We start from the raw sequence: 27,279 nt of genomic DNA on the forward strand, positions 1-27,279 counted from the left end.
GCACACCCAGGAAATCCACCACATAAACTATGTGACCATTACAACATCGTTATAAGACAGGCCGCGTCTGAAATGGCACCCTATTCTCTATATAGCAGTAAACTACTTTTGATCAGAGCCCATAGGGTTATAGTGCCATCCATATGAGACGAAGCCACACTTTACATGGGAGATGCCTGTAAAAAAAAAACGTTTATAGGCAGAATATAGATGACAGAGCAAAGAAATCAAATTCAAAACAGCTTTATTGACAATGACAGTAGTGTTTATCCAATGCCAGAGCTAAAATGAAGCTCAAACAGTGCAATAAACCAGATTAGATATGAAAAAGATCCGAGCTTTACATGGATTGATATAATTTGGACTGGATTTGTTGTATCCCTTTATAACATTGGTTTTGTTTCAAAAAAGCTAAGTATATAAAAAAAATGGAACAGACTGAAAACCCCTGATGAGACCCTCAAAGATCTGTAAACAGTTTCCTTTTTTAACTTAATTAAAATACAACACACACACACATCACTTTGTTCCTGAATAGGCAGTTCATACATACATACAAACATAGTGCCGTCAAAGTATTCAGACCCCTTGACTTTTTCCGCAATTTGTTACGTTACAGCCTTATTCTAAAATTTATTAAATAATTTACCCCCCTCCTCAATCTACACACAATACCCCATAATGACAAAGCAAAAACAGGTTTTTAGCAATTTTTGCTCATTTATAGAAAATTCAAAACTGAAGTATCACATTTACATAAGTATTTAGACCCATAACTCAGTACTTATTGAAGCACCTATGGCAGCGAGTACAGCCTCGAGTCTTCTTGGGTATGACGCTACAAGCTTGGCACACCTGTATTTTGAGAGTTTCTTCCCATTTTCACCTGCCTGACCAAGGCCCTTCTCCCCTGATTGCTCAGTTTGGCTGAGAAGCCAGCTTTAGGAAGACTTGGTGGTTCCAAGCATCTTTCATTTAAGAATGATGGAGGCCACTGTGTTCTTGGGGACCTTCAATGCTACAGAAATGTTTTGGTACCCTTCCCCAGATCTGTGCCTCGACACAATCCTGTCTGAGCTCTACAGACAATTCCTTCAACCCCATGGCTTGGTTTTTGCTCTGACATGCACTGCCAACTGTGGGACCTTATATAGACTGGTGTGTGCCTTTCTAAACCATGTCCAATCAATTGAATTTACCACAGGTGGACTCCAATCAAGTCGTAGAAACATCTCAAGGATGATCAATGGAAACAGGATGCACCTGAGCTCAATTTCGAGTCTCATGGCAAAGGGTTTCAATACTAAAATATCAAATTTATCAAAAATACAGTGTCGACATTGTTAATGTTGTAAATGACTATTGTAGCTGGAAACAACTGATTTTTAATGGAATATCTTCATAGGCGTACAGAGGCCCATTATCAGCAACCATCACTCCTGTGTTCCAATGGCACGTTGTGTTAGCTAATCCAAGTTTATCATTTTAAAAAGGCTAATATTGATCAGTCGAAAACCGTTTTGCAATTTTGTTAGCACAGCTGAAAACTGTTGACTTGATTAAAGCAATAAAACTGGTCTTCTTTAGACTAGTTGAGTATCTGGAGCATTAGCAATTATGGGTTTGATGACAGACTCAAAATGTCCAGAAACAAATAACTTTCTTCTGAAACTCATCAGTCTATTCTTGTTCTGAGAAATGAAGGTTATTCCATAGAATAAATTGCCAAGAAACTGAAGATCTCATACAACGCTGTGTACTACTCCCTTCACAGAACAGTGCAAACTGGCTCTAACCAGGATAAAAAGAGGAGTGGAAGGCCCCGTAGCACAACTGAACAAGAGGACAAGTACATTGGAGCGTCTAGTTTGAGAAACAGACGCCTCACAAATCCTCAACTGACAGCTTCATTAAATAGTACCCGCAAAACACCAGTCTCAACGTTAACAGAGAGGAGGCAACTCCGGGATGCTGACCTTTAGGCAGAGTTCCTCTGTCCAGTGTTTGTGTTCTTCTGTCCATCTTTATCTTTTATTTTTATTGGCCGGTCTGAGATATGGCTTATTCTTTGCAACTCTGCCTAGAAGGCCAGCATCCGGGAGTCGCCGCTTCACAGTTGATGTTGAGACTGGTGTTTTGCGGGTACTATTTAATGAAGCTGTCAGTTGAGGATTTGTTGTGGCGTCTGTTTCTCAAACGACAAATGCTGATGCTCCAGATACTCAACTAGTCTGAAGAAGGCCAGTTTTATTGCTTCTTTAAATCAGGTCAACAGTTTTCAGCTGTGCTAACATAATTGCAAAAGGGTTTTCTGATTATCAATTAGCCTTTTAAAATGATAAACTTGGATTAGGTAACACAACATGCCATTGGAACACAGGAGTGAGGGTTGCTGATAATGGGCCTCTGTACGCCTATGTAGATATTCCTTTTTTTATCAGCAATTTCAAGCTACAATAGTCAGTCATTTACAACATTAACAATGTCTACACTGTATTTCTGATCAATTTGATGTTATTTTAATGGGCAATTTTTTTAAATGTTATTTCAAAAACAAGGACATTTAAGTGACCCCAAACTTTTGAACAGTAGTGTAAATAAGGTATTTTTCTGTTTTTCATTTTAAATAAATGAGCAATCATTTCTAAAAACAGGTTTTCACTTTGTAATTATGGGGTATTGTGTGTAAATTGCTGAGAGATTATTAAAAAAAAATCTAATAAGAATTTAGAACAAGGCTGTATAACAAAGTTGTGGAAATGGTCAAGGGGTCTGAATACTTCCCGAAGGCACTGTACAAACCGGTACAAATGGAAGCAAAGAGTTCATACAAAAAAAGAAACAGGCTACACATCCTTCACAGACAATGCACTCAAAGCAAGATAAGATCGGCTACTCCCATTCCTCTGCTCTGACTCGAATGATCATCTCAAAACAAGAAAATGTCAAGTCGGTATAGTAAATAAACATGATGTGAATTGTCTTCTGACCATTGAGCCATTTGAATACAGCCTGAGGTATGCTTTAGCACATGAGACACAGCTCAAAATAAAAGATTTATAAAATACCTGCAACAAATTTGAGGAAATGTCAAAATAATGCAGAGACCGCAGCTCCATTTGAAAGCTCCATTTGAAAGCTCCATTTAGAAAAAGGTAAAAACAACTGTTAAATTAGTGTCTAAAAACCACTGCAGCATCTTGTTCTTTGAAAGACTAACAATTTTTTTTTTTTAAACAGGATAACAATTGCTCCAATAATGCCTTTCCAAAGTGCCAAACCTCTGGTCGGGTTCCAGGCCAACTGCATGCATTGCATCAACCAATGGATGTGTGCCACGTCATCAACTGCATGCATTGCATCAACCAATGGATGTGTGCCACGTCATCAACTGCATGCATTGCATCAACCAATGGATGTGTGCCACGTCATCAACTGCATGCATTGCATCAACCAATGGATGTGTGCCACGTCATCAACTGCATGCATTGCATCAACCAATGGATGTGTGCCACGTCATCAACTGCGCAGTCAGGCATCAGATTGCTATATCATATCATGTGGTTAGCTGATATGTTAAACACCTATCCAGGCATTGAGATCTGGAATGCGTATGCAATGGAGCCAGCTAGGAACGTGACCATTATAACCTGTGATCATGTCAGTTAATGACCATTGATTGGTTTGACCACCAAATAGTGCAACAGGTCTAACCTGTCCTTCAACAAACACAGAGACCAAAACAAGACCAAAAAATACATTAAATTCAAAAATAATTCAAAAATTAATATTCCCTTCTTTTCTGCTTCCGCCCAATGTCTACCTCGTCCAGTCTAAGCCCAGATAGTTTGAGGTCTTGGAGGGATTGGGCCAGGGGCCTATGGACCTGGACGGGCAGGGGTCGCTGGACTCGGATGGGGATGGGCTTTAGGTCAGGGTCAGACAAGATGGGGTCTAAAGCTGGCAGGGGGAGGTAGCCTCCGTCTCTGGGCAGACACAGGCAGCAGCCGGCACCAGCCAGGTCCAGCTCGCTGTACTCGAAGCCAGCTCTCTTGAGGATCTTGAAGTCCACCATGTCCATGGACTCATTCATCTCCACCAGCAGGTTCCAGAACATACAGCTCAGCACGATGCCCATCAGCTGGAGAGACACACAGCAGAGAGACCCGTTACATTTACTCTGACACTGGGACTAGTACACACAGCTCAGCAGGCTGGAGAGAGAGGCAGGGAACACAGCAGAGATGTAAGTAGCCTTGCAGGAGCCCATCTCCTGGTTCTGCAGCGTGAGTCAGCTTGATGTACAAGTTCACCTCCTGGACAGGACGCCATTGCAGGGCCTTACCGCTAACCTGTCTCCATAATGCAGTGCCAAGCAGAGACGCATTGGGTCCCATTTTTACAGTCTTTGATATCACTCGGCTGGGGATCGAACTCTGACACCCTTATTCCCTATATAGTTTTGACCAGAGCCCATAGAGACTGGTACCCACAGCCAGGGGAAAATATTCCAGCTGGATATGCAAGGACCACCGCATAGGAACCAGTTTAGACCATGTAACTATGTATTAAAATATAATGCACTGTCATGTTCCTGTTTAATGTGCTTGCATGTACCTGACACCATAAACGTTGCAGAGGCATACACATATCCAACTTTTCAATTAAGTAATATCTTACTTTGGTCCCAAGGTGGTTAATGCCTGGGCAAGCCAACTTGAGTGTGCAGCTGTCCACTCCCCCAGTGCTTTGAAATTAACTAGTTCCCAACTGAGCTTGCCTGATAAGAACCCTCAGATTCCTTTTCAGTCCGTCTGCTACTGGACTGGACTGTCTGGATTGCACCTCATCCCCAAAGAATAGGCACATTTTATAATAGGGCAGCTGCTGCAGAATCAGTATGTGGTGTAATTACACATCTCCAAGGGGGCTCGCATAGAAGTCTGGCTGCAAAATTGACACAGCACAGGAGAGCGAGGATAAAAGTAAAAAAAAGAGGCTGATAGGGTGGGGGAGACAGAAGAAGTGAGAGGCAGACAGACGAACGCTCTAAACTAGAACTAAAAACTAAGTGAATGGATAATAGTAAACAACAAACTCTGATTTATTCAAATGGAGTTTATAATAAAATAAAAATCATCCAGCCCCTTGTTGGTTATGAAAGCGTTAATGTTACAGAGACACTATCATGCAGTGTAAACTGGCTAAGCTACAGTACATGTAGGCTAGGCCATGTTGCCAACAGAGAAGGGAGAGGGTTGCCTAGCTAAGCACAAATTTACAGCTCTTTGGGGGGAGTGTTTTATACAGACACCATTCACATCACATTGTTCGTGTTCCAAATGGCACCCTATTCCCTATTTATTTTTTTTAACATGTATTTTACCTTTATTTAACTTGGCAAGTCAGTTAAGAACAAATTATTATTTACAATGATGGCCTAGGAACAGTGCCAAGCAGAGAGACGCATTGGGTCCCATTTTTACAGTCTTTGATGTCACTCGGCTGGGGATCGAACTCTGACACCCTTATTCCCTATATAGTTTTGACCAGGGCCCATAGAGACTGGTACCCACAGCCAGGGGAAAATATTCCAGCTGGATATTCAAGGACCATCGCATAGGAACCAGTTTAGACCATGTAACTATGTATTAAAATATAATGCACTGTCATGTTCCTGTTTAATGTGCTTGCATGTACCTGACACCATAAACGTTGCAGAGGCATACACATATCCAACTTTTCTATTAAGTAATATCTGCCTTGTTCAGGGGCAGAACGACAGATTTTTACCTTGTCAGCTCGGGGATTCGATCTTGCAACCTCTCGGTTACTAGTCCAACGCTCTAACCACTAGGCTACCTATAGTATGCCATTTGGAACACAGCAATGGTTTAGTTCTGTGTCTGAGGCAGACACGATATAATGAAGTGGTGGGCAGACCGACAAAAACTGGTTAGGAGGCAATCAAAATGCAAATGTGCTAGGAGAAACCTCCCGGGCATGGAAAGACTGAGTGAATAAATACACACGCACGCTCTCACCTGGTGCAAGCGCGTGTGTGAGTCTGTGACTGACCTGTGGCAGACCTAAGGCACAGCAGAGCCCAATAGTTGCTCCCACGTTGTCGCCCATCCACAGGTTGACAGCATGGATACAGCCTCGCACATGAATCACCTCATCTAGGACCTCACGCTGACAGAGAAAGCAAAGAAACAGGCAGAATGAAGGAGAAGAGAGGGAAGAGAGAGACTAAATGAAATGCATTTGACTGAGTAATTCAGTTTGTATGCATGACGTTAAGGCAAAAACAAGACAGTCATTTCACAATGATGAGTCACTACAATGCTAACATGAACAATAGAAAAACAGCAGAAAAATATATTCTACTACGACAATCTAATAGTGTGCCTTTAAAAAAATAACTGTTCAACTACTCCCACAAAACAACTGTGATTTTTCAATATACTGTACCAAAGACTATATGGCTCAAGGACAGAAAACAGAAACAGCTGAATCAATATCACAACACCACCAGCCACGACCAGCAGGCACAATACAGTGATACCCAATTACCATATTTGCCGCATACTGCAGCTAGAGAGAACAACCATTTTGGGGCCATAAAAATAAAATTCTCCTGTTGCTGCTCTTTTCCCTGTTGCCATCTTCGGATGCGTCCCAAATGGCACCCGATATAGTGCACCACCTATGCGGGCCCTGGTCAAAAGTAGTGCACTTTATATGGAATATGGTACCATTTGAAACACAGCTTCGGTCTCTGTGCAGAATGACAAGCTCCACAGGCTAATGAAGGCCAACAAACAAGCAGCACACTGAGGGGAAATGGAGGGGGGGGGTTAAAGATTTCACAGCCTATTAGGACTGGGATATAACCACTTTTCTTCCCCTTACCTGCTGGCTGAGAGTCTTGTAACCACAAAGAGTGTTGACAACCTCTCCCACCTGGGAAAACGAGACAGGGAGAGAGTATGATTATGAAGATGAGGCATGTGCAAATAACTAACAATAATTTGTTTTGTTTTTTGAAGTCAGGTAAGTATGCTTGTTGTTAAAAAGTACATTTATGCACGTCGGACACCGACAGACATATTGTGGAGCACATGGCAGAGAGCTGGACATTCCTTAATCAGTTTATAACTGTGGTGCTTTGGAGTTACCCTCTGTGGGGGTACAGACCAGAGGAAGAGGCAAAGAAGAGAGAGAAGAAAGACAAACAGACGAGAGATGGAAGACAAACAGATGAAAGAGAGAGAGAGAGAGAGAGAGAGAGAGAGAGAGAAAAAGATGAAGTGATAAAGGAACAATAGAGCGATAGCGAGAGGGTGAGTTAGACAGGGAGAGAGAAAATGAATCATGAGTTCAGTAAATGGATTTAATTATCTCCCACTCCCTCAACTGACGCCAAGGTCTCGGGGTCTCTTCCTGTGCCTGAGTGACTCCACACATTTCACTGTAACCAATTCAACCAGCGTTAATTGCCTAGTAATGCAGCATGAGGCCGGGAATGAGAGGCAGGTGGAGAGGGGCTGTACTGAGAGCAGAACATGGATCCCTCCAGTCACTCACTCAACTCATGACTAGAGGGCTGTATGGCTTTGTCTCTCAATTTCACTCTCACAACATCTGACCTGTGCACGTAAAACACAAAGATGAACAGTAGCGCTGGTTAGCTTACTCATCTAAGCACAAGGCAAGGTCTCCCTGATGGGTTTCTGATTCCATGTGGTAGAATGACATTAACCCCCCCATTTCATCTGTGTGTGAAGATCAGCTTGACAAATAACATTGTCTTAGTATGTGATTAAATGGGAATAGAGTAGAGTATTGTTTTGGGGTTTAGAGACTTCTTCAGTTTCCAAGAACTGATCTTTGTTTAAAATAAATGAGGATCCCTTATTGCTACAGGCCACTGATGCATCTCACTACCTCTGCAAGGCTCAGTGTGCTCAGTGGGTCTGTGTGTGGGTCTGGAGGAGCGCTAAATGAGATCCACAGAGACATGTTAGCGGCTGATAGGGAGGGCAGGTATAATATTGGCTAAGGTTTATGTGGGCTACCGAGTGGCGCAGCGGTCTAAGGCACTGCATCTCAGTGCTTGAAGCGTCACTACAGACACACTGGTTTGAATCCAGGCTATATCACAACCGGACGTGATTGGGAGTCCCATAGGGCGGCGCACAATTGGCCCAGCGTCGTCCGGGTTTGGCCAGTGTAGGCCGTCATTGTAAATAACCATTTGTTCTTGACTGACTTGCCTGGTTAAATAAAATAAAAATAATAATCAAATGTATTGACCAGGCTCCTCTCAGTGTGTTATCAGTTCCTACCGGACACACACATACGTCACGGTCTAGATAACAGGTGACAGGCAGAGGAGCTGGAGAATGGTGCCAGCGGATGTTTTTTTTAAATCTACTGTGTGTGTGTGTGTGTGTGTGTGTGTGTGTGTGTGTGTGTGTGTGTGTGTGTGTGTGTGTGTGTGTGTGTGTGTGTGTGTGTGTGTGTGTGTGTGTGTGTGTGTGTGTGTGTGTGTGTGTGTGTGTGTGTGTGTGTGTGTACGACGACAGCATTCACCTTGTGGCGGACACAACATGTATAAGGAACGCCACAGGCCAGCGGCCCGGTGCCATTGCAGAAATGGTATTGATTGACACCCCAGTCCTTGTACTCGTCCCCACCACAACAAGAGAACTGGAGAGGAAAAGAAACAGAGAAAAAGAGAGATACAGAGAGAGAACGAGGGGAGAGAGAGGGAGAGAAACAGCACCAAACACAGGAAGCAGGTATCTTAATGAAGTAAGGGGGGGGGACAACCCCAGTGAGTGACTGCTTCCCTGCTCAGGTCAGAACCTCCCTGTCACCTTGGACTGGAGCCCTGAGGACATTCTCTACTCTGCCTCTGTACCAAATGGCACCCTATTCCCTCTATGGTGCACTACTTTAGACCAGAGCATAACAGGGTATTTTATAGATTATAGACAGTTAAAGTCTTAAGTTAACTCACATACCACACGTGCGCACACACACATACAGTTGAAGTCGGAAGTTTACATACACCTAGGTCAAATACATTTAAACTCAATTTTTCACAATTCCTTGACATTTAATCCTAGTAAATATTCCCTGTCAGTTAGGATCACCACTTTATTTTATGAATATGAAATGTCAGAATACTAGAAGAGAATGATTTCAGCTTTTATTTCTTTCATCACATTCCCAGTGGGTCAGAAGTTTACATACACTCAATTGGTATTTGATAGCATTGCCTTTAAATTGTTTCACTTGGGTCAAACATTTTGGGTAGCCTTCCACAAGCTTCCCACAATAAGTTGAGTGAATTTTGGCCCATTCCTCCTGGCAGAGCTGGTGTAGCCGAGTCAGGTTTGTCGGCCTCCTTGCTCGCACACGCTTTTTCAGTTCTGCCCACACATTTTCTATAGGATTGAGATCAGGGCTTTGTGATGGCCACTCCAATATCTTGATTTTGTTGTCCTTAAGCCATTTTGCCACAACTTTGGAAGTAAATCTAATTTTTATTTGTCACATACACATGGTTAGCAGATGTTAATGCGAGTGTAGCGAAATGCTTGTCTAGTGTAGCAAAATGCTTGGCGAGCGTAGTGTAGCGAAATGCTTGGGGTCATTGTCCATTTGGAAGACCCATTTGTGACCAAGCTTTAACTTCCTGACTGATGTCTTGAGATGTTGCTTCAATATATCCATATACTTTTCCCACCTCATGATGCAATCTATTTTGTGAAGTGCACCAGTCCCTCCGGCAGCAAAGCACCCCACAACATGATGCTGCCACCCCCATGCTTCACGGTTGGGATGGTGTTCTTCGGCTTGCAAGCCTCCCCTTTCTTATCAGACCAGAGGACATTTCCAAAAAGTACGCATGTGCAGTTGCAAACCGTAGTCTGGCTTTTTTATGGCGGTTTTGGAGCAGTGGCTTCTTCCTTGCTGAGTGGCATTTCAGGTTATGTCGATATAGGACTTTTTTACTGTAGATATAGATACTTTTGTACCTGTTTCCTACAGCATCTTCACAAGGTCCTTTGCCATTATTCTGGGATTGAGTTGCACTTTTCGCACCAAAGTACATTCATCTCTAGGAGACAGAATACATCTCCTTCCTGAGCGGTATGACGGTTGCGTGGTCACATGGTGTTTATACTTGCGTACTATTGTTTGTACAGAAGAACGTGGTACCTTCAGGCATTTGGAAATTGCTCCCAAGGATGAACCAGACTTGTTCAGACTTTTTCTGAGGTCTCGGCCGATTTCTTTTGATTTTCCTATGATGTCAAGCAAAGAGGCACTGAGTTTGAAGGTATGCCTTGAAATACATCCACAGGAACACCTCCAATTGACTCAAATGATGTCAATTAGCCTAACAGAAGCTTCTAAAGCCATGACATAATTTTCTGGAATTTTCCAAGCTGTTTAAAGGCACAGGCAACTTTGTGTATGTAAACTTCTGACCCACTGGAATTGTTATAGAGTGAATTATAAGTGAAATAATTGTTGGAAAAATGACTTGTGTCATGCAGAAAGTAGATGTCCGACTTACCAAAACCATATAGTTTGTTAACAAGAAATTTGTGGAGTGGTTTAAAAACTTGTTTTAAATGACTCCAACCTAAGTGTATGTAAACATCCGACTTCAACTGCAGACAATAGCCATTTGGAAAGCACCCAATCTTTATCCTTTCAACCTAGAGCAGGGCTGGCTTCATTCATTGACGTTAACCTCACAACCCATTTCCCCCAGCAAATCGATATCGAGATTGCCAGATAGGGAGCGAGGGCCCCAGGTAAACCGGGACTTTTGACACTCAATTAAAAAGACTACACTTTAAACTGGTGCAGCCTGTAGGAAATCAGACGGATAACCTAGCATGTTGATATCAGCGTAGAGAGAAAAGTAGAGAAACGACAGCAGGTCAACACTTTTGGTATCTTTTGGTATTATAGTGGCAGCAGCAGCTTGTTATTGTTTTGGTTCTCTTTGTGGGGCTCAAAAGCTTTGTACTCCACTGCTGATCGAGATAGAGGCACTCTAGTAGGTGTGCAAATGACAACAGCTGTTTCCCAAATGACACCCTATTCCCTATATAGGGCACTACTTTTGACCGGGAATCATATGGCTCTGTCGAAAGTAGCAGACTTTGCAGAGAATAGTGTGCGCCATTTGTTACACAGGTGGAAATTAAAGCTTTGAGAGGTGTGAACAATGGTTGGCCAATGAAAGGATTGAATGCCGACTGCAGTGAGGCTTATTATGTCTAGTTGCCTAGTTAAATAAAGGTTAAATAAATAAATATATATGTGTGTTAATTATATATATTAATTAATTAACCAGGATGAATGGCAGAGATAAAATTCCAAAATTAGCCAACCTCTCAAAAGGCTAGTGTGTGTGTAGTGGGGGAGGATTTAATAATGACAGGGTTCAGTCTGTTGTTTTTTCAAATCAATCATACTCTATCCATCTCAGTGTATCCTACATTCAACACACACACACACAGACCTACATCACTATATCCTGTCTGTTGCTTCCGTAAAATGTAAAGTGAGTCCTCCCTTACCTTCTGTTGCACAAAGTCCAAGATGTTTTTGAAGTCCAGATCATCGTAATAGTGTTTAATTCCCTCTCGTATGCTGCTTTGGAACAAGGCTGATGTCTACAGGGAGAACGAGAGAGGAGGAAGAGTGAAGATAGAGGGGTGGGGATGATGAGCGATGGAAGTCATCATCCATCACATTGAATGCTGCTGTGATGTGATATTTTCGTGTCTGGAGGCTATGCCAGAGGGGACACTGCTGTATCATGTGAACATGATACAGATGACATGTGCGTGCATGCATGTGTGTAGGTGCCAGAAATTAGAGAACTGGCCTTCTTCTCAAAGATGAGCGCAACGATGAGAGCCACAACTTGCAGGAACAGTAGGACACACAGAACACACAAGAACTGGTGGAGAGGAGAGAAGAAGAGATGTTAATTTCCCTTTAGGTTATTGTCTATTCCATTTTCTTTGGCAATGTAAACATGTTTCCCATGTCAATAAAGCCCTTTGAAGGAGGGGGGGGGGTTACCTACTCTTCTCCATGACCTCCCTCTCTCATCTACCCCTCCATCCCAATCCCTTTAATCTCACCATGTGCTTCCGCCTACATACCTTTCCCCTCCCTCCTTTCCTCCCGCTCCCATCTGCCTCTCCATTCCTCCTCCCGCTCCCCTCTCTAACCATGTGTAGCAGGATCTCTTTTCTCCTCCCTCCCTCCCTTTCTCTCTCTCCATCCCTCCCCGCTCTCACCATGTGTAGCAGGGTCTTGTTGTCCCTGAGGGAGCCCACCATGCCCACCAGGGAGACGGTGAACATCACCAGGCCCAGCAGGATGAGCACCACAGCGGGGGCCAGGAACACCCCCTCCAGGGTACGGTTATTCTGGCGCTCCACCTCCGCATACACCCCCACGCACAGCACACACAGGCCCAGGAGCTGTAGGAGGGGAGAGGGGGTAGGGGAGGCAGGGAGAGAGTGGAGGGGCAGGGCAAGGAAAAGAGAGGGAGAGAGGGTGGGTGGGGGTAGAAGCGGCGAGACCAGTGAGATGGGAGTCGTAAGAGAAGAGGGGTAAGGCAGGGAGAAAGGAGGAAGACAGAGAGAGATAGGGAGGAGAGAGGGCAGTAGGGGAGAGAAAGGAGATGGGAGAGAGGGAGAGCGGGTTGGGGTGAGAAGGTCAGAATGCTGCAGAGTGCCATCTTTATGAATTAGCATCACTGCAAATAACAGGATTTTATGACAGCAGCGTGCATAGAGAGCATAGTCTAACCAAGCGGGGAACATTAAATGCTTTTGCCATTAGCGCTGAGCGATTAACCAAAATGTCTTCATTTTCATTTTTTAAACAAATGTTTGACCAACGTCAGTTCAATTATTTGAATTCCATTGAGTTGTTTTTTTCCCCCTGTGAGCTGGATGCGCAGTTTCTGTAGAGATAAATCCTATCACGCCCGAACTGTGCGATGTAGTAGCGAGTTTCCGACAGGCTAATATTCTAAATAGTTTATAATCCATTGTGCGTCTGCCTACTTGTCCATTCTGTGTGGAGCAGACACGACACAAAAAGAATAGAGAACGCACGATCGAGAGGGATGGACAGCTGTTTCTTCGCGAGGTATCCCTACCTGAAAATACATGATCAAAGTGATGGATAGTTGGTATTCAGCAGTCATAAAAGTATGCCTTATTTACTTTGAAGTACTACAAAAATGATGATTTTGTCAGACAGCATAGCATAGAGATGAGGACTTGGAATTAAATAATAATGTCCTCAAATAAAACACATTTTATTAAAGCAATGTGAATAAATGGATGGTTAATAAGTGATAAGCAGTAATGGGTAGTCACTGCCTTCATGGGACTTTTATTCATTGTTTTATTCTGTTGTTACATAATTAAACCCACATAATGCATAGCATAACCAACCACAAAAAGCACTAATTGCTCGGCACCAACTTATGTTCAAAGCTACCGTGGATTGGATTATAAACCCATAGCCGATTTCAAATAACAAGGACATCTTTAAAAGCGCATCAATGAGCCCCAAATGGTACCCTATTCCCAATAGTGCACTACTTTTGACCAGAGCCTAAAGGCCCTAGTGTTCCTACTCACACCCTGCTGCCCAAAATAAAGTTAGCAAATAGGGAACAGAAGATGACGGAGACAGGAGAGGACAGAAAATGGTGGGCCTAGCTCCTGTCTTGCTGCGACATCACCCTCGTTAGTATAAAACAACCCACTTGACTAGCTCCTAGAGTGCCATTTGGGAGCTTTCAAAACCTGGGCAGGGTGGGCTGCTAGTTCACTTAGGTAACATCCCAAATGGCACCCTATTCCCTTTATAGTGAATTATAAGGAACTATAAAAGGCAACGTAGGGAATAGGGTGCCATTCGGAACACAAGCTCAATGATAGTTCATTCTTTCTGCAACGCTCGCAAAAAACAACCAACAATTGCCACCACCTAGGCCTACCTATTGATTCTCAATTACAGAGAAAGGCACTCTGCACTAAGAGAGCAAGCCTCTTCGCTCTTCACCTACTTCAGTCCATTCACTACGGACAGCCACCACCACCCCGCCCAACATCGGAAAATGGATTAAAGGCTCTTTTTTCAAAGCTATAGGCCTAATTCAAGTCTCTTACAGCAGAACCTTAGTTCCTTTCTTATTTATTCTGTCTCCTACTGTCGTGTAGCCGAAGTGGACAGAAAAGTAGGCTACGCACCGAGACCGAGAGACAAATATCCTAAAATGACCAAACCTCAGACGGATAAGAAGCTATGCTAATAGGGCACACACTCTTAAAGGATTAGTTGCCTGACTCTCTCGTTCCCCCCCCCAGAAAAACTACACACACACACTTATGCACGCACGTCATATGGATTCCCGCAAAACTGTGTGTTGAAATTACATTAAAACAGATTGAAGAGACAAGGGGAAGAAACAGCATTAATTAACTACGAGAGCCCCTGCATGGCTGGCTGTGGGCCAGGGAAGCTCTGGGAGGAACACAAGCCAAGGCACTAAATCTCAACACGGAAGAGTGGGAGCTGAAAGGAAGGTGAGAGGAAGAAAGGAGAAGTAAGAAAGACTGGAAAGAAGGAGATACAATTAAAAATCAAAGCAAATTAAGTCACTGATGGTGCTTTTTACATTGAGACTTACCCCCACACCAGTGGGCTGCCAGTGTTGTATGTTAAAGTAGGTCTAGTGGCATTGTGTTTCCGTCAGGAGTGTGACACTAAAGACACTAAAGACTCCACATCATTCAAGAATTTTGGTTTGTGAGAAGGTGTTCAAGTTAGCCATTGTTATGTAAATGCAAGCTGAAAAGTAACATGGGCTGTGCCTTGCCGTGGCTCCTTATCACCTGAATTTGAAGGTAATGTTCGAATGAAGCCTACTATGTTTAAAAAATAACTTTAAGTAAAAAAAAAAAATGTATGTTTCTATTTATATTGGAGGGGTTATAGATTTTATATTCATCTTTGATATGCTAACGTTACTAGCTAGCACAGTTAGTTGGCTAGCTGTGTTACAGTCTTGCAATTTGCAGAGCAAGGATGTCACTTGTCAGCCACAATGAAAGGTAAGGCAAGAATGTAATATAATTTGAAAAGTTTATGTACATATTATGTCAATTGCAATCTCGTCGGGCTGCCACTCCTTAAATGTTGGTCAATGAGAATAGTCTCCACATTCGAGTAGGTCCGCCGGAGCCATGGCCAGACATGGGTGCCGGCCTGCATAGATGGAAACAGAAAAGTCTGAGCCTTTTGGGTAAAACACCGGGGTAAATCCTCAGTGGAAATGCGGTATTACAGTGTGAGAGTGAGAGAAAAGTGTGCAAATTGAACATGAAAACGAATGCAATTTCCTTTGAGGTTAGAAGGAGAGTCAGAGAGAGTCAGAGAGTGTCAGAGTGAGAGAGAGAAATAGAGAGAGAGAAGATTCATTATACCCACTGATTGATTCCAGGAAGACGAGTATTCACAAAACATTGTGGTGGAAAGAGAGAGTGATGGAAGGGGCATGGTTACATTTAACTGATAAAGTAAATGGATGAGTAAAATACTCACTATCAAAATTGGCTGACTCATCCATTAGCCTAGGATAGGGTTTGCAATTCAAATATGACAACAAACAAACAAAAAGTGTCAGAGAGCACTAGCCTATACATTCTGGTCTCAACACTTTCCAGGCAGCGCACCAACACCTAGGTTAATAACTACATAAGAACACACACAACAAAATGGAATTATTTAATGGCGCTCAAATAGGATGTCTACGGTGAGTCAGATATTGGCGATTTTCCCATTAAAGACGTCACCATATGCCTAAACACTGAGTCACTACTCACTACCCAAGAAAACCACTTGAAAGTCATGGCCAAAGTCACTCATCCATATCTCATACAATCTTCCCCCAGTTCCCTTCATCATCTATTTCAGCTGCATGCAGAGGGAAACGACTGCTGCCCCCCCCCCCCCCCTCATTGAAGCCACGGGAGTTGAAGGTCGACCACAGTACCGCAGGCATCGTTAGCAGAAAACATGACCATTTCCATTATAGTGAATGGAAAAATGGCAATCTTCATGGTCAATTTGAGTAAATAAATACAAAATTCAAAGACAATCGTGGTACCAGTAACTTCTTCTAATTACACCAGACGTATGTCCTTGAACCAATTGTTTTAAAAAGAAATGGCACAAAGAAGTAGTTATGAGGATAACTGAGTTGCTAATTCAGCCTGCAGTTCCCCGGTGGCCTTCAACTTGAGTTCAAATCTAATGTTATTAGTCACATGCGACGAATAGAACAGGTGTAGGTTGACCTTACAGTGAAATGCTTACTTACGAGCACCTAACCAACAATGCAGTTCCAAAGAAATATGAATAAGAAGAAGAGATAAAAGTAGCAAGCAATTAAAGAGCAGCAGTAAGATTACAATAGCGAGACAATATACATGGGGGGTACCGATACATAATCAATGTACGGGGTACCGGTTAGTTGAGGTAGTATGTACATGTAGGTAGAGTTATTAAAGTGACTATGCATAGATGACAACAGAGAGAAGCAGTGGGGGGGGGGGGGGGGGGGGGCAAATAGTCTGTGTAGCCATTTGACTAGATGTTCAGGAGTCTCATGGCTTGGGGGCAGAAGCTGTTTAGAAGCCTCTTGGACCTAGACTTGGAGCTCCGGTATTGCTTGTCGTGCGGTAGCAGAGAGAACAGTCTATGACTAGGGTGGCTGGAGTCTGAAATTTTTTAGGGCCTTCCACTGACACCACCTGGTATAGAGTTCCTGGAGGGCAGGAAGCTTGGCCCCAGTGATGTCTTGGCCCGTTCGCATCACCCTCTGTAGTGCCTTGCAGTCGGAGGCCGAGTCGTTGCCATACCAAGCAGTGATGCAACCAGTCAGGATGCTCTTGACGGTGCAGCTGTAGAACCTGGATCTGAGGACCCATGCCAAATCTTTTCAGTCTCCTGAGGGAGAATAGGTTTTGTCATGCCCTCTTCACGACTGTCTTGGTGTGCATGGACCATGATAGTTTGTTGTTGATGTGGACACCAAGGAACTTGAAGCTCTCAACCTGCTCCACTGCAGCCCCGTCGATGAGAATGGGGGTGTGCTCGGCCCTCTTTTTCCTGTAGTCTACAATCATCTCCTTTGTCTTGATCACGTTGAGGGGGAGGTTGTTGTCCTAGCACCTTACGGCCAGGTCTCTGACCTCCTTCCTATAGGCTGTCTCGTCGCTGTTCAGGCGACGTCGCTGATCACTGTTGTGTCATCGGCAGGTTACCATTTAGGCAGGTTACCTTGGTGTTCTTGGGCACCGGCGCTATGGTGATCTGCTTAAATCATGTTGGCATTACAGACTCTGACAGGGAGAGGTTGAAAATGTCAGTGAAGACACTTGCCTCTCAGTGAGAGGGGGTAGCACTGAGCTAGCCTTCAATGTCACTTCCTGGAGTATCTTAAACTGGGCATGTTATGTCTCTATCTTAACCAACTTCATTTGGCTTCAATGCGCCATTGAGTCTTCACATAGGAATGAACAGTGTCACGTGATCGATGGCTTTGTCCATTCAGATATACAGTTACTGGCTGCATCACTCCTCTCTGCCTGGTGGTGAGATGACCGTAGAGACTGTTATAGTTAATATTGCATCACCTGCAGAGACCGAGTGGAGTGTACAGTTGATCCCTCTCAGGACCACTGCTCTCACTCAAGGCCTCGGTCTCAAGAGACTCAAAATACATCTCAACACACCAGTTGCTTCCAAAATGGCACCTTATTCCTGATATAGTGCAGTACTTTTGACCAGGGCCCATACTGAACACAGCCATATGGACCCTTGTCAAAAGTAGCTGTAAATTAAATGTAAGAAGTAGAGTAAGGCTTTTTTGGCTGAATAGATAGATGCGGTTCAATGCATGATTAATATAATTCACTAATATACAATACGTCTTGGTAGTCCAACAAATATTGCTATCAGGTTGCAAATGACAGCCAACCTGGAACATTGTTTACTTCCTCAAGCTATTCGGGATGCACTATTTCAACTGGCATGCTCTGATCCAGTAGAAACATCATAAAATAGGCCTAACTAACTCTTATCAGTGCTTGACTTTGATTGAAATAGGTTCCAGTACTCATTGTGAGTGCAGGTACTGTTTATATTAAGGTGCAGGAGTTCCACAATACTTTTGATCTAATATTCCATAAGAGGAACAGGAGCTCAAGCAGTAGAAAATGTGAGGTGCTGGTAGTCAGCTTCGGTGGGTTCCTGCCCAAGTGAAGTACTGCTTATTATCCCTTGTGCAAATAGCCTACATCTGTGTCTGTCCCGAGCTCACTGGCGTGGGAAACTGAGGGCCCAGAATACTTTATACAATGTCTCAAGCTTGGTAGCGCATGCTTTTGGCCAGGCCCAATTTAATACAATGTTTCAAGTTCATTGCAGACAGGCCTGGTGTAGCCAATGTGATTTATAGGGCTGTAGCGTAGCGGGTCGAGAGATTCAAGTTCCTTGGTGTCCACATCACCAACTAACTATCATAGTCTAAACACACCAAGACAGTCGTGACGCCAAACCTTTTTCCCCTCAGGAGACTGAAAAGAGGCGCTACAGAGGGTAGTGCGTACGGCCCGGCACGTCACTGGGGCCATGCTTCCTGCCATCCAGAACCTACAGTTGAAGTCGGAAATTTACATACACCTTAGCCAAGTATATTTAAATTTATTTAAATTTAGTTTTTCACAATTCATGGCGTTTAATCCTAGTAAAATTTCCCTGTCTTAGGATCACCACTTTATTTTAAGAATGTGAAATGTCAAAATAATAGTCGAGAGAATGATTCATTTCAGCTTTTATTTCTTTCATCACATTCCCAGTGGGTCAGAAGTTTACATACACTCAATTAGTATTTGGTAGCGTTGCCTTTAAATTGTTTAACTTGGGTCAAATGTTTCAAGTAGCCTTCCACAAGCTTCCCACAGTAAGTTGGGTGAATTTTGTCTCTTTCCTCCTGACAGAGCTGGTGTAACTGAGTCAGGTTTGAAGGCCTCCTTGCTCGCACATGCTTTTTCAGTTCTGCCCACACATTTTCTATAGGATTGAGGCCAGGGCTTTGTGATGGCCACTCCAATACCTTGACTTTGTTGTCCTTAAGCCATTTTGCCACAACTTTGGAAGTATGCTTGGGGTCATTGTCCATTTGGAAGATCCATTTGCGACCAAGCTTTAACTTGACTGATGACTGATGTCTTGAGATGTTGCTTCAATATATCCACATAATTTCCCTTCCTCAATATGCCATGTATTTTGTGAAGTGCACCAGTCCCTCCTGCAGCAAAGCAACCCCACAACATGATCCAGCCACCCCCGTGCTTCACAGCCAGCTGGTTTCTTCACACATCGCGCTGACAGAAACAAGCATCTTTCTGGTAAGAAGAAGGGCGGAGGTGTATGCCTTATGATTAACGAGACGTGGTGTGATCATAATAACATACAGGAACTCAAGTCCTTCTGTTCACCTGAATTGGAATTCCTCACAATCAAATGTCGACCGCATTATCTACCAAGAGAATTATCTTTGATTATAATCACAGCCGCATACACCCCCCCCCCCCAAGCAGACACATTGATGGCCCTGAGCGAATTTCATTTGACTCTATGTAAACTGGAAACCACATATCCTGAGGCTGCATTCATTGTAGCTGGGGATTTTAAGGCTAATCTGAAAACAAGACTCACTAAATTCTATCAGCATATCGATTGTGCAACCAGGGCTGGTAAAACCCTGGATCATTGTTATTCTAACTTCCGCGTTGCATATAAGGCCCTTCCCCGCCCTACATTCGGAAAAGCTGACCACAACTCCATTATGTTACTTCAAGCCTATAGACAGAAACTAAAACAGGAAGCTCCTGCGCTCAGGTCTGTTCAATGCTGGTCCGACCAATCGGATTCCACACTTCAAGATTGCTTTGATCATGTGGACTGGGATATGTTCCGCATTGCGTCAAACAACAACATTGACGAATACGCTGATTCAATGAGCGAGTTAATTAGCAAATGCATTGGCGATGTCGTACCCACAGCAACTATGAAAACATTCCCAAACCAGAAACTGTGGATTGATGGCAGCATTCGTGTGAAATTGAAAGCGCGAACTACTGCTTTTAATCATGGCAAGGTGACCGGAAACATGACCGAATACAGTGTAGCTATTCCCTTCGCAAGGCAATCAAACAAGCTAAGCGTCAGTCTAGAGACAAAGTAGAGTCGCAATTCAACAGCTCAGACACAAGAGGTATGTGGCAGGGTCTACAGTCAATCATGGATTACAAAAAGAAAATCAGCCCCGTCATGGACCAGGATGTCTTGCTCCCAGACAGACTAAACAACTTCTTTGCTCGCTTTGAGGACAATACAGTGCCACTGACACAGTCCACTACCAAAACCTGCGGACTCTCCTTCACTGCAGCCGACGTGAGTAAAACATTTAAACGTGTTAACTCTCGCAAGGCTGCAGGCCCAGACAGCATCCCCAGCCATGTCCTCTGAGCATGCGCAGACCAGCTGGCTGGTGTGTTTACGGACATATTCAATCAATCCTTATCCCAGTCTGCTTCAAGAGGGCCACCATTGTTCCTGTTCCCAAGAAAGCTACGGTATCTTCCGTCATCATGAAGTGCTTTGAGAGAGACACATTGAGAGAACCATATCAACTTCACCCTACCTGACACCCTAGACCCACTACAATTTGCTTACCGCTCCAATAGGTCCACAGACGACGCAATCACAACCACACACTACCCTAACCCATCTGGACAAGGGGAATACCTATGTGAGAATGCTGTTCATTGACAACAGCAAAGCATTTAACACTGGGTCTCAACTAGAGGTCAACCGATTATGGTTTTTCAACGCCGATACCGATTATTGGAGGACCATAAAAGCCGATACCGATTATTGGAGGGCCATAAAAGCCGATACCGATTCAAATCGGCCACTTTTTTTTTATTTGTAATAATGACAATTACAACAATACTGAATTAACACTTAATATAAAACATCAATAAAATCAATTTAGCCTCAAATAAATAATGAAACATGTTCAATTTGGTTTAAATAATGCAAAAACAAACTGTTGGAGAAGAAAGTAATGTGCCATATAAAAATGTGTGCCATGTAAAAAAGCTAAGGTTTAAGTTGCTTGCTCAGAACATGAGAACATATGAAAGTTGGTGGTTCCTTTTAACATGAGACTTCAATATTCCAAGGTAAGAGTTTTTAGGTTGTAGTTAATATAGTATTTATAAGACTATTTCTCTCTATACCATTTTTATTTCATTAACCTCTGCAAGGGTTAACTACTATAACTACTCCAAATCTAAAAGCGAGTGACGTTTGAAACAGTAATATTTCAACCGGACAATAACGTTGTCAATATACAAAGTAAACAAGAAAGGCACTCTCTCGGGATTGCGCATGAAAAAGCTCTGTGACACGTCAGGGTCCACTCATTCAGACTGGTCTCCATTTATCAGAATACCATCCTGCGACAATTTCTAAAGACTGTTGACATCTAGTGGAAGGCATAGGAACTGCAATTTGAGTCCTAAGTCAATGGATACTGTAATGGCATTGAATAGAAAAAAAAAATAGAAAAAAATGACTTCCTGAATGGATTTTTCTCAGGTTTTCGCCTGCCAAATCAGTTCTGTTCTACTCACAGACACTATTTTAACAGTTTTGGAAACATTAGAGTGTGTTCTATCCATATCTACCAGTTATATGCATATCATATCTCCTGGGCCCGAGTAGCAGGCTGTTTAATTTGGGCATGCTTTTCATCCAAAATTCCGAATGCTGCCCCTACCCTAGAGAAGTTAAATCATCCCCCAGTGTTGCATCGATTATATGCAACGCGGGACACGCTAGATAAACTAGTAATATCACCAACCATGTGTAGTTAACTATTATGATTGTTTTTTATAAGATAAGTTTAATGCTAGCTAGCAACTTACCTCTGCTTCTACTGCATTCGCGTAACAGGCAGGTGGAGTGCAATGAGAGGAAGGTGGTTAGAGCGTTGGACTAGTTAGTTAACTGTAGGGTTGCAAGATTGAATCCCAGAGCTGACAAGGTGAAAATCTGCACCTGAACAAGGCAGTTAACCAACCGTTCCTAGGCCGTCATTGAAAATAAGAATGTTTTCTTAACTGACTTGCCTAAATAAAGGTGTAAAAAAAAAACAATCCCAAAATACCGATTTCCGATTTATGAAAACTTGAAATAGGCCCTAATTAAAATCGGCCATTCCGATGAGTCGGTCGACCTCTAGTCTCGACCCCGCCCTGTGCAACTGGGTCCCAGACTTCCTGACGGGCAGCCCCCAGGTGGTGAGGGTAGGTAACAACATCTCCACCCCGCTGACACTGGGGCCCCACAAGGGTGCGTTCTGAGCCCTCTCCTGTACTCTCTGTTCACCCACGACCATGCACGTCTCCAACTCAATCATCAAGTTTGCAGACGACACTACAGTGGTAAGCTTGATTACCAACAACGGCGAAACGGGCTACAGGGAGGAGGTGAGGGCCCTCGGAGTGTGGTGTCAGGAAAATAACCTCACACTCAACGTCAACAAAACAAAGAAGATGATCGTGGACTTCAGGAAACAACAGAGGGAGCGCTCCCCTATCCACATCGACGGGAGAGTAGTGAAGAGGGTAGTACGTTTTAAGTTCCTTGGCGTACACATCACGGACAAACTGAATTGGCCCACCCACACAGACAGCGTGGTGAAGAAGGAGCAGCAGCGCCTCTTCAACCTCAGGAGGCTGAAGAAATTCGTATCGTCACCAAAAGCACTCACAAACTTCTACAGATGCACAATCGAGAGCATCCTGTCGGGCTGTACCAATAATAATAATAATAATAATAATAATATGCCATTTAGCAGACGCTTTTATCCAAAGCGACTTACAGTCATGTGTGCATACATTCTATGTATGGGTGGTCCCGGGAATCGAACCCACTAACCTGGCGTTACAAGCGCCATGCTCTACCAACTGAGCTACAGAACCACTAACCACCGCCTGGTACGGCAACTGCTCCGCCCACAACCGTAAGGCTCTACAGAGGGTGGTGCGGTCTGCACAACGCATCACCGGGGGCAAACTACCTGCACTCCATGACAACTACAGCACCCGATGTCACAGGAAGTCCAAAAAAATCATCAACGACAGCAACCATCCCAGCCACTGCCTGTTCACACCGCTACTATCCAAAAGGCAAGGTCAGTACAGGTGCATCAAAGCCGGGACCGAGAGACTGAAAAACAGCTTCTATCTCAAGGCCATCAGATTGCTAAACAGCAATCACTAACTCAGAGAGTCTGCTGCCTACATTGAGTACCAATCACTGGCCACTTTAATAAATGGATCATTAGTCACTTTAAACAATGCCATTTTAAATAATGACACTTTAATGTTTACATATCTTACATTATTAATATCATATGTATGTAGTGTATTTTATACCATCTACTTCACTTTGCCTACACCGCTTGGCCATCGCCCATCCATATATTTATATGTACATATTCTCATTCATCCCTTTCGGTTTGTGTGTATTAGGTAGTTGTTGGGGAATTGTTAGAATACTTGTTAGATATTAATGCACTGTCAGAACTAAAAGCACAAGCATTCCGATACACTCGCATTAACATTTGCTAACCATGCGTATGTGACCAATAAAATTTGATTTGATGTAAGAGGACTCCCATGGTATTTACATATTTATAGAAATCCATGCGGGTGTATTCTGTGGCTCATGGCAAATCTTTCTAATGATCTAATGTTTTGATGTTGCTACTGCCTGTAAACACACAGTCCACATTAAAGTAATTGATGGCAGGCCCATGTGGCAATTGGCTTATTTGCATATAAGCCTATTGTAGCTCCGATTGTCTATGGTTCACCGGCCGGTGTAGATATTTTAATTAGGTTTTATTCGCTGCAGTGTCTATTCATTTTCCAATAGCACAGACACTTTCCCACTCTATAGTGCTATAGCATTATCACAAATGCCTGAGTCATTCCCAAACATTCTATGAATGTATGAAAACGACCATATCTATATTCTTGCTTGTCAGAAAGAAAAAAGCTGCCACAATCCAGCCAACATGACACATAAGTGTATGTGTGTCATGTATGCTAGCATGTTATTGATTTTAAGTGAATTAGACCTGTGCAACCCACTCCTGCCCTGAAAAGCTGTAATAACACTGTAGTAAATGTCCCACATGTCTCAGAACACCAAGAAGAGGCATTAACACAAGGCTGCATTAAATGGTCATTTGACTATAACGCTGATTAGACACATAAGGCTTAATCAAATGTAGAGTAATAGGTAGGCTTAGGCCTATAGCTAGTTACTCTTTCCAAATATTGCAATATGAATGCCCTAGAATAGTCTGAAACAATCAAATGTGTTAATGGGCTACAGTTAGCATCCCATTTCCTGTCGGCAAAGAAAATCTCCCACTTCACTTTTAACTGTATCACAGTAGTCTCACGGCACGCCCTGCACTACAAAGCAGCAAAAGCAGTGTAGCCTAGTGTAGTAAATTAACAACAATAGTGTGCACAGCAGTATTTTCATTATTTGTTATTCTTGCAAGCAATTTGACACCAGAGTTAGCTAGCTAGCCAACTTAGAAGATCCTGGCAGCTACTAGATAGCTGTTACACTGGCTAGCTAGACAGCTGGCTAGTAAACATATAACGTTAGCTGTGTAGTAAACAAAGGTGATGGTGGTTCTCTGACAGTCACACAAGCCAACATGTTTGTGGTCCAGTCCCCAACCGTGTCCCTGAAACCAACAAGTCAATATTAAAACACTTACCGAGAAGAGCATTGAGTAGATATTTAAGGTGAATTTGATGAAATAATAGAAACGGTTGCTTTTCCTCAATGCTTTGTACGAAGGCATGTTGCTTGGTAGCTGAAGAAGCAAGCTAGTTTCAAGCTAAGAACCCAATTTAGCTAACGTTAGCTATCTATGCTAGTAGACGCATACCAACACTGAAAAAATAGCTATTTCAGCTAGCCACAGTTAGTTAACTATATTATCCGATAGAATTTTCAAAACATCTCGATTTTTACACAAGTACGTCAACGCCTTCGTTTAGCTTATTTACCCAGGTTAAATGTACCCTCACAAACAATAGCAACTTCCGGGCCACGTTCCATGCACGCTCTGTTTTGGCGACGTCATTTAAAGGGCCTTAGTTGTGAAATACGTTCAGCTATTTCATATGTAATTATCCAGTAAAACTCGATTGCAGTATCATCATGTGCGATAGCTGAGACAGTAGACAAATGAGCTGGCTCTCATTATCCATACTATTGCTTGCTTTTCTTTACATCTTAAAGGAAATGGGTCACATCTCAGCCCACTGAAGAGTCTGTGTCACTACCCTACAAGTGTCACTGTTACTGGCATTAATCCCTGCTATTGCTCCTTGATGCATCAGTTGTTGGTTGGCTGTTGTTGGTATATTTTTGGCACACGTGATGTGGAAGCTGGATACTAGGCTATTACTAGGTCACCAATCTTTGTTGTAACTTAAAGTGTAGACGCAATGATGTCTAATTGCTGCCTGCAATTTGGGGCATTCCAGCATGTGGGCATTCCTGCATCTGCAGGAACCCCTCTTTATACTTATATTGGTCCATTTTTAAGTTAGGACAGGCGGGAGGCAGCGACTCATCAGTACAGTAGGCGGCATTAATGCACTAGCTAGTACAGGGTGTTGCTAACTATTTAGCTAGCTAGTACACAGTGTCGCTCTAACCTCCCATATGCTGTGCTAGCGGGAGACAGGGACGACCCGTACACAGTCTCTGGTACACAGCAGGCAGGAAGCGGTGGTGAAATATTGTGCTAGCTAACTAGCAAGCTCGCACATGGTGTCGCTAACTAGCAGGAATGCCCACATGCAGAAACGCCTCAAATTGTAGGCTTCAGTTGCACACTATTGGAAGCCGCAGGTAGAATGAACACATCTAACGAGCCTGTTGGAATCTCGTATGCCCTAATACCAGAGCACAACCATTCAGCACCATGGACAGCGCCCCGGACCTGATTCAGCACCACAGCTGCTAGAAAAGCACAACGCCCAGGCATCTCAATCCACTTTTCCCTGGACTTTAGATTTGTGATAAGGTGCAACGTACCTACCTGTATGTAGTGGTGTAGTGGGGGCTATACGCAGGTGAAAAAAAGCGCCACCAACTGGTGGTGGACTCTGATAGAGGTGCCAGTTTAGATTATAGGTGCAACTGTCCCAGCGTCCCGGTAAGACGATGGAAATGACCAGTAAGACACAGGTGTACAGAACACACGTTAATGGACACACTCAAGACAGGCACACACACAGTGAACAGGAAGGATAATAGACTAGTGGAAGAAAGGTCCGACTGATAAGTTGGTGTGAAGCCAGGGGTTTACATAGGCTGTGCTCAACCTGGGCTCCAAAATGCAACTGAAGAGTTCAGAGATTGTGTTGGGGGGGGGGGTTCTCCTGCCCCAGGCTAGGCCAATGATTGTCTGACCATGACACAGGTCAGGAAAGCATTGCCCCTAGCAACAGAGGGCTGGAGGTGTGAAACTGGGGGATGGTAGGCTCTGCTGGGTTGGAGAGTTTCTCTCTGTGCCTCTGTGTCCCAGGGTCATAGAGATGGTTTGAGAGAGATTGTTAACAGCAGGTACAGTGCCTTGCGAAAGTATTCGGCCCCCTTGAACTTTGCGGCCTTTTGCCACATTTCAGGCTTCAAACATAAAGATATAAAACTGTATTTTTTTGTAAAGAATCAACAACAAGTGGGACACAATCATGAAGTGGAACGACATTTATTGGATATTTCAAACTTTTTTAACAAATCAAAAACTGAAAAATTGGGCGTGCACCTTTTGCTGCGATTACAGCTGTAAGTTGCTTGGGGTATGTCTCTATCAGTTTTGCACATCGAGAGACTGACATTTTTTTTCCCATTCCTCCTTGCAAAACAGCTCAAGCTCAGTGAGGTTGGATGGAGAGCATTTGTGAACAGCAGTTTTCAGTTCTTTCCACAGATTCTCGATTGGATTCAGGTCTGGAC

The 27,279-nt window shown here is 43.4% G+C and overlaps 1 protein-coding gene across 2 annotated transcripts; it reads right to left on the reverse strand.

Annotated features, from left to right (window-relative positions):
• Window positions 1-3,129: 3,129 nt before the first annotated feature.
• Window positions 3,130-25,350, reverse strand: zgc:110329 (uncharacterized protein LOC550500 homolog). 2 transcript variants are annotated; one of them, XM_046345227.1, is made up of 8 exons: window positions 25,022-25,350; window positions 12,348-12,533; window positions 11,927-12,001; window positions 11,616-11,711; window positions 8,599-8,715; window positions 6,916-6,966; window positions 6,079-6,195; window positions 3,130-4,141 (listed from the first exon to the last, which is right to left on the reverse strand). In XM_046345227.1, the coding sequence occupies exons 1-8, from the start codon at window positions 25,106-25,108 to the stop codon at window positions 3,785-3,787; spliced, it is 1,086 nt and encodes a 361-aa protein (XP_046201183.1). In that variant the 5' UTR covers window positions 25,109-25,350; the 3' UTR covers window positions 3,130-3,784. The 2 variants fall into 2 exon arrangements, with proteins under 2 accessions (XP_046201183.1, XP_046201184.1); XM_046345228.1 differs by lacking the exon at window positions 8,599-8,715.
• Window positions 25,351-27,279: the final 1,929 nt, after the last annotated feature.

This window comes from Oncorhynchus gorbuscha, linkage group LG04 (genome assembly GCF_021184085.1).
Source record: "Oncorhynchus gorbuscha isolate QuinsamMale2020 ecotype Even-year linkage group LG04, OgorEven_v1.0, whole genome shotgun sequence".
NCBI classification, from domain to species: Eukaryota; Metazoa; Chordata; class Actinopteri; order Salmoniformes; family Salmonidae; genus Oncorhynchus; species Oncorhynchus gorbuscha.

What these genes read in the sequence shown, in the direction of transcription:
- zgc:110329 (XM_046345227.1), bottom strand. Translation starts at nt 25,108, where the DNA reads ATGCCTTCGTACAAAGCATTGAGGAAAAGCAACCGTTTCTATTATTTC. An exon ending in ACAAGACCCTGCTACACATG is followed by an intron (nt 12,002 to 12,347) that starts GTGAGAGCGGGG and finishes CCTCTCCACCAG; the next exon opens with TTCTTGTGTGTTCTGTGTGT. An exon ending in CGCTCATCTTTGAGAAGAAG is followed by an intron (nt 11,712 to 11,926) that starts GCCAGTTCTCTA and finishes TTCTCCCTGTAG; the next exon opens with ACATCAGCCTTGTTCCAAAG.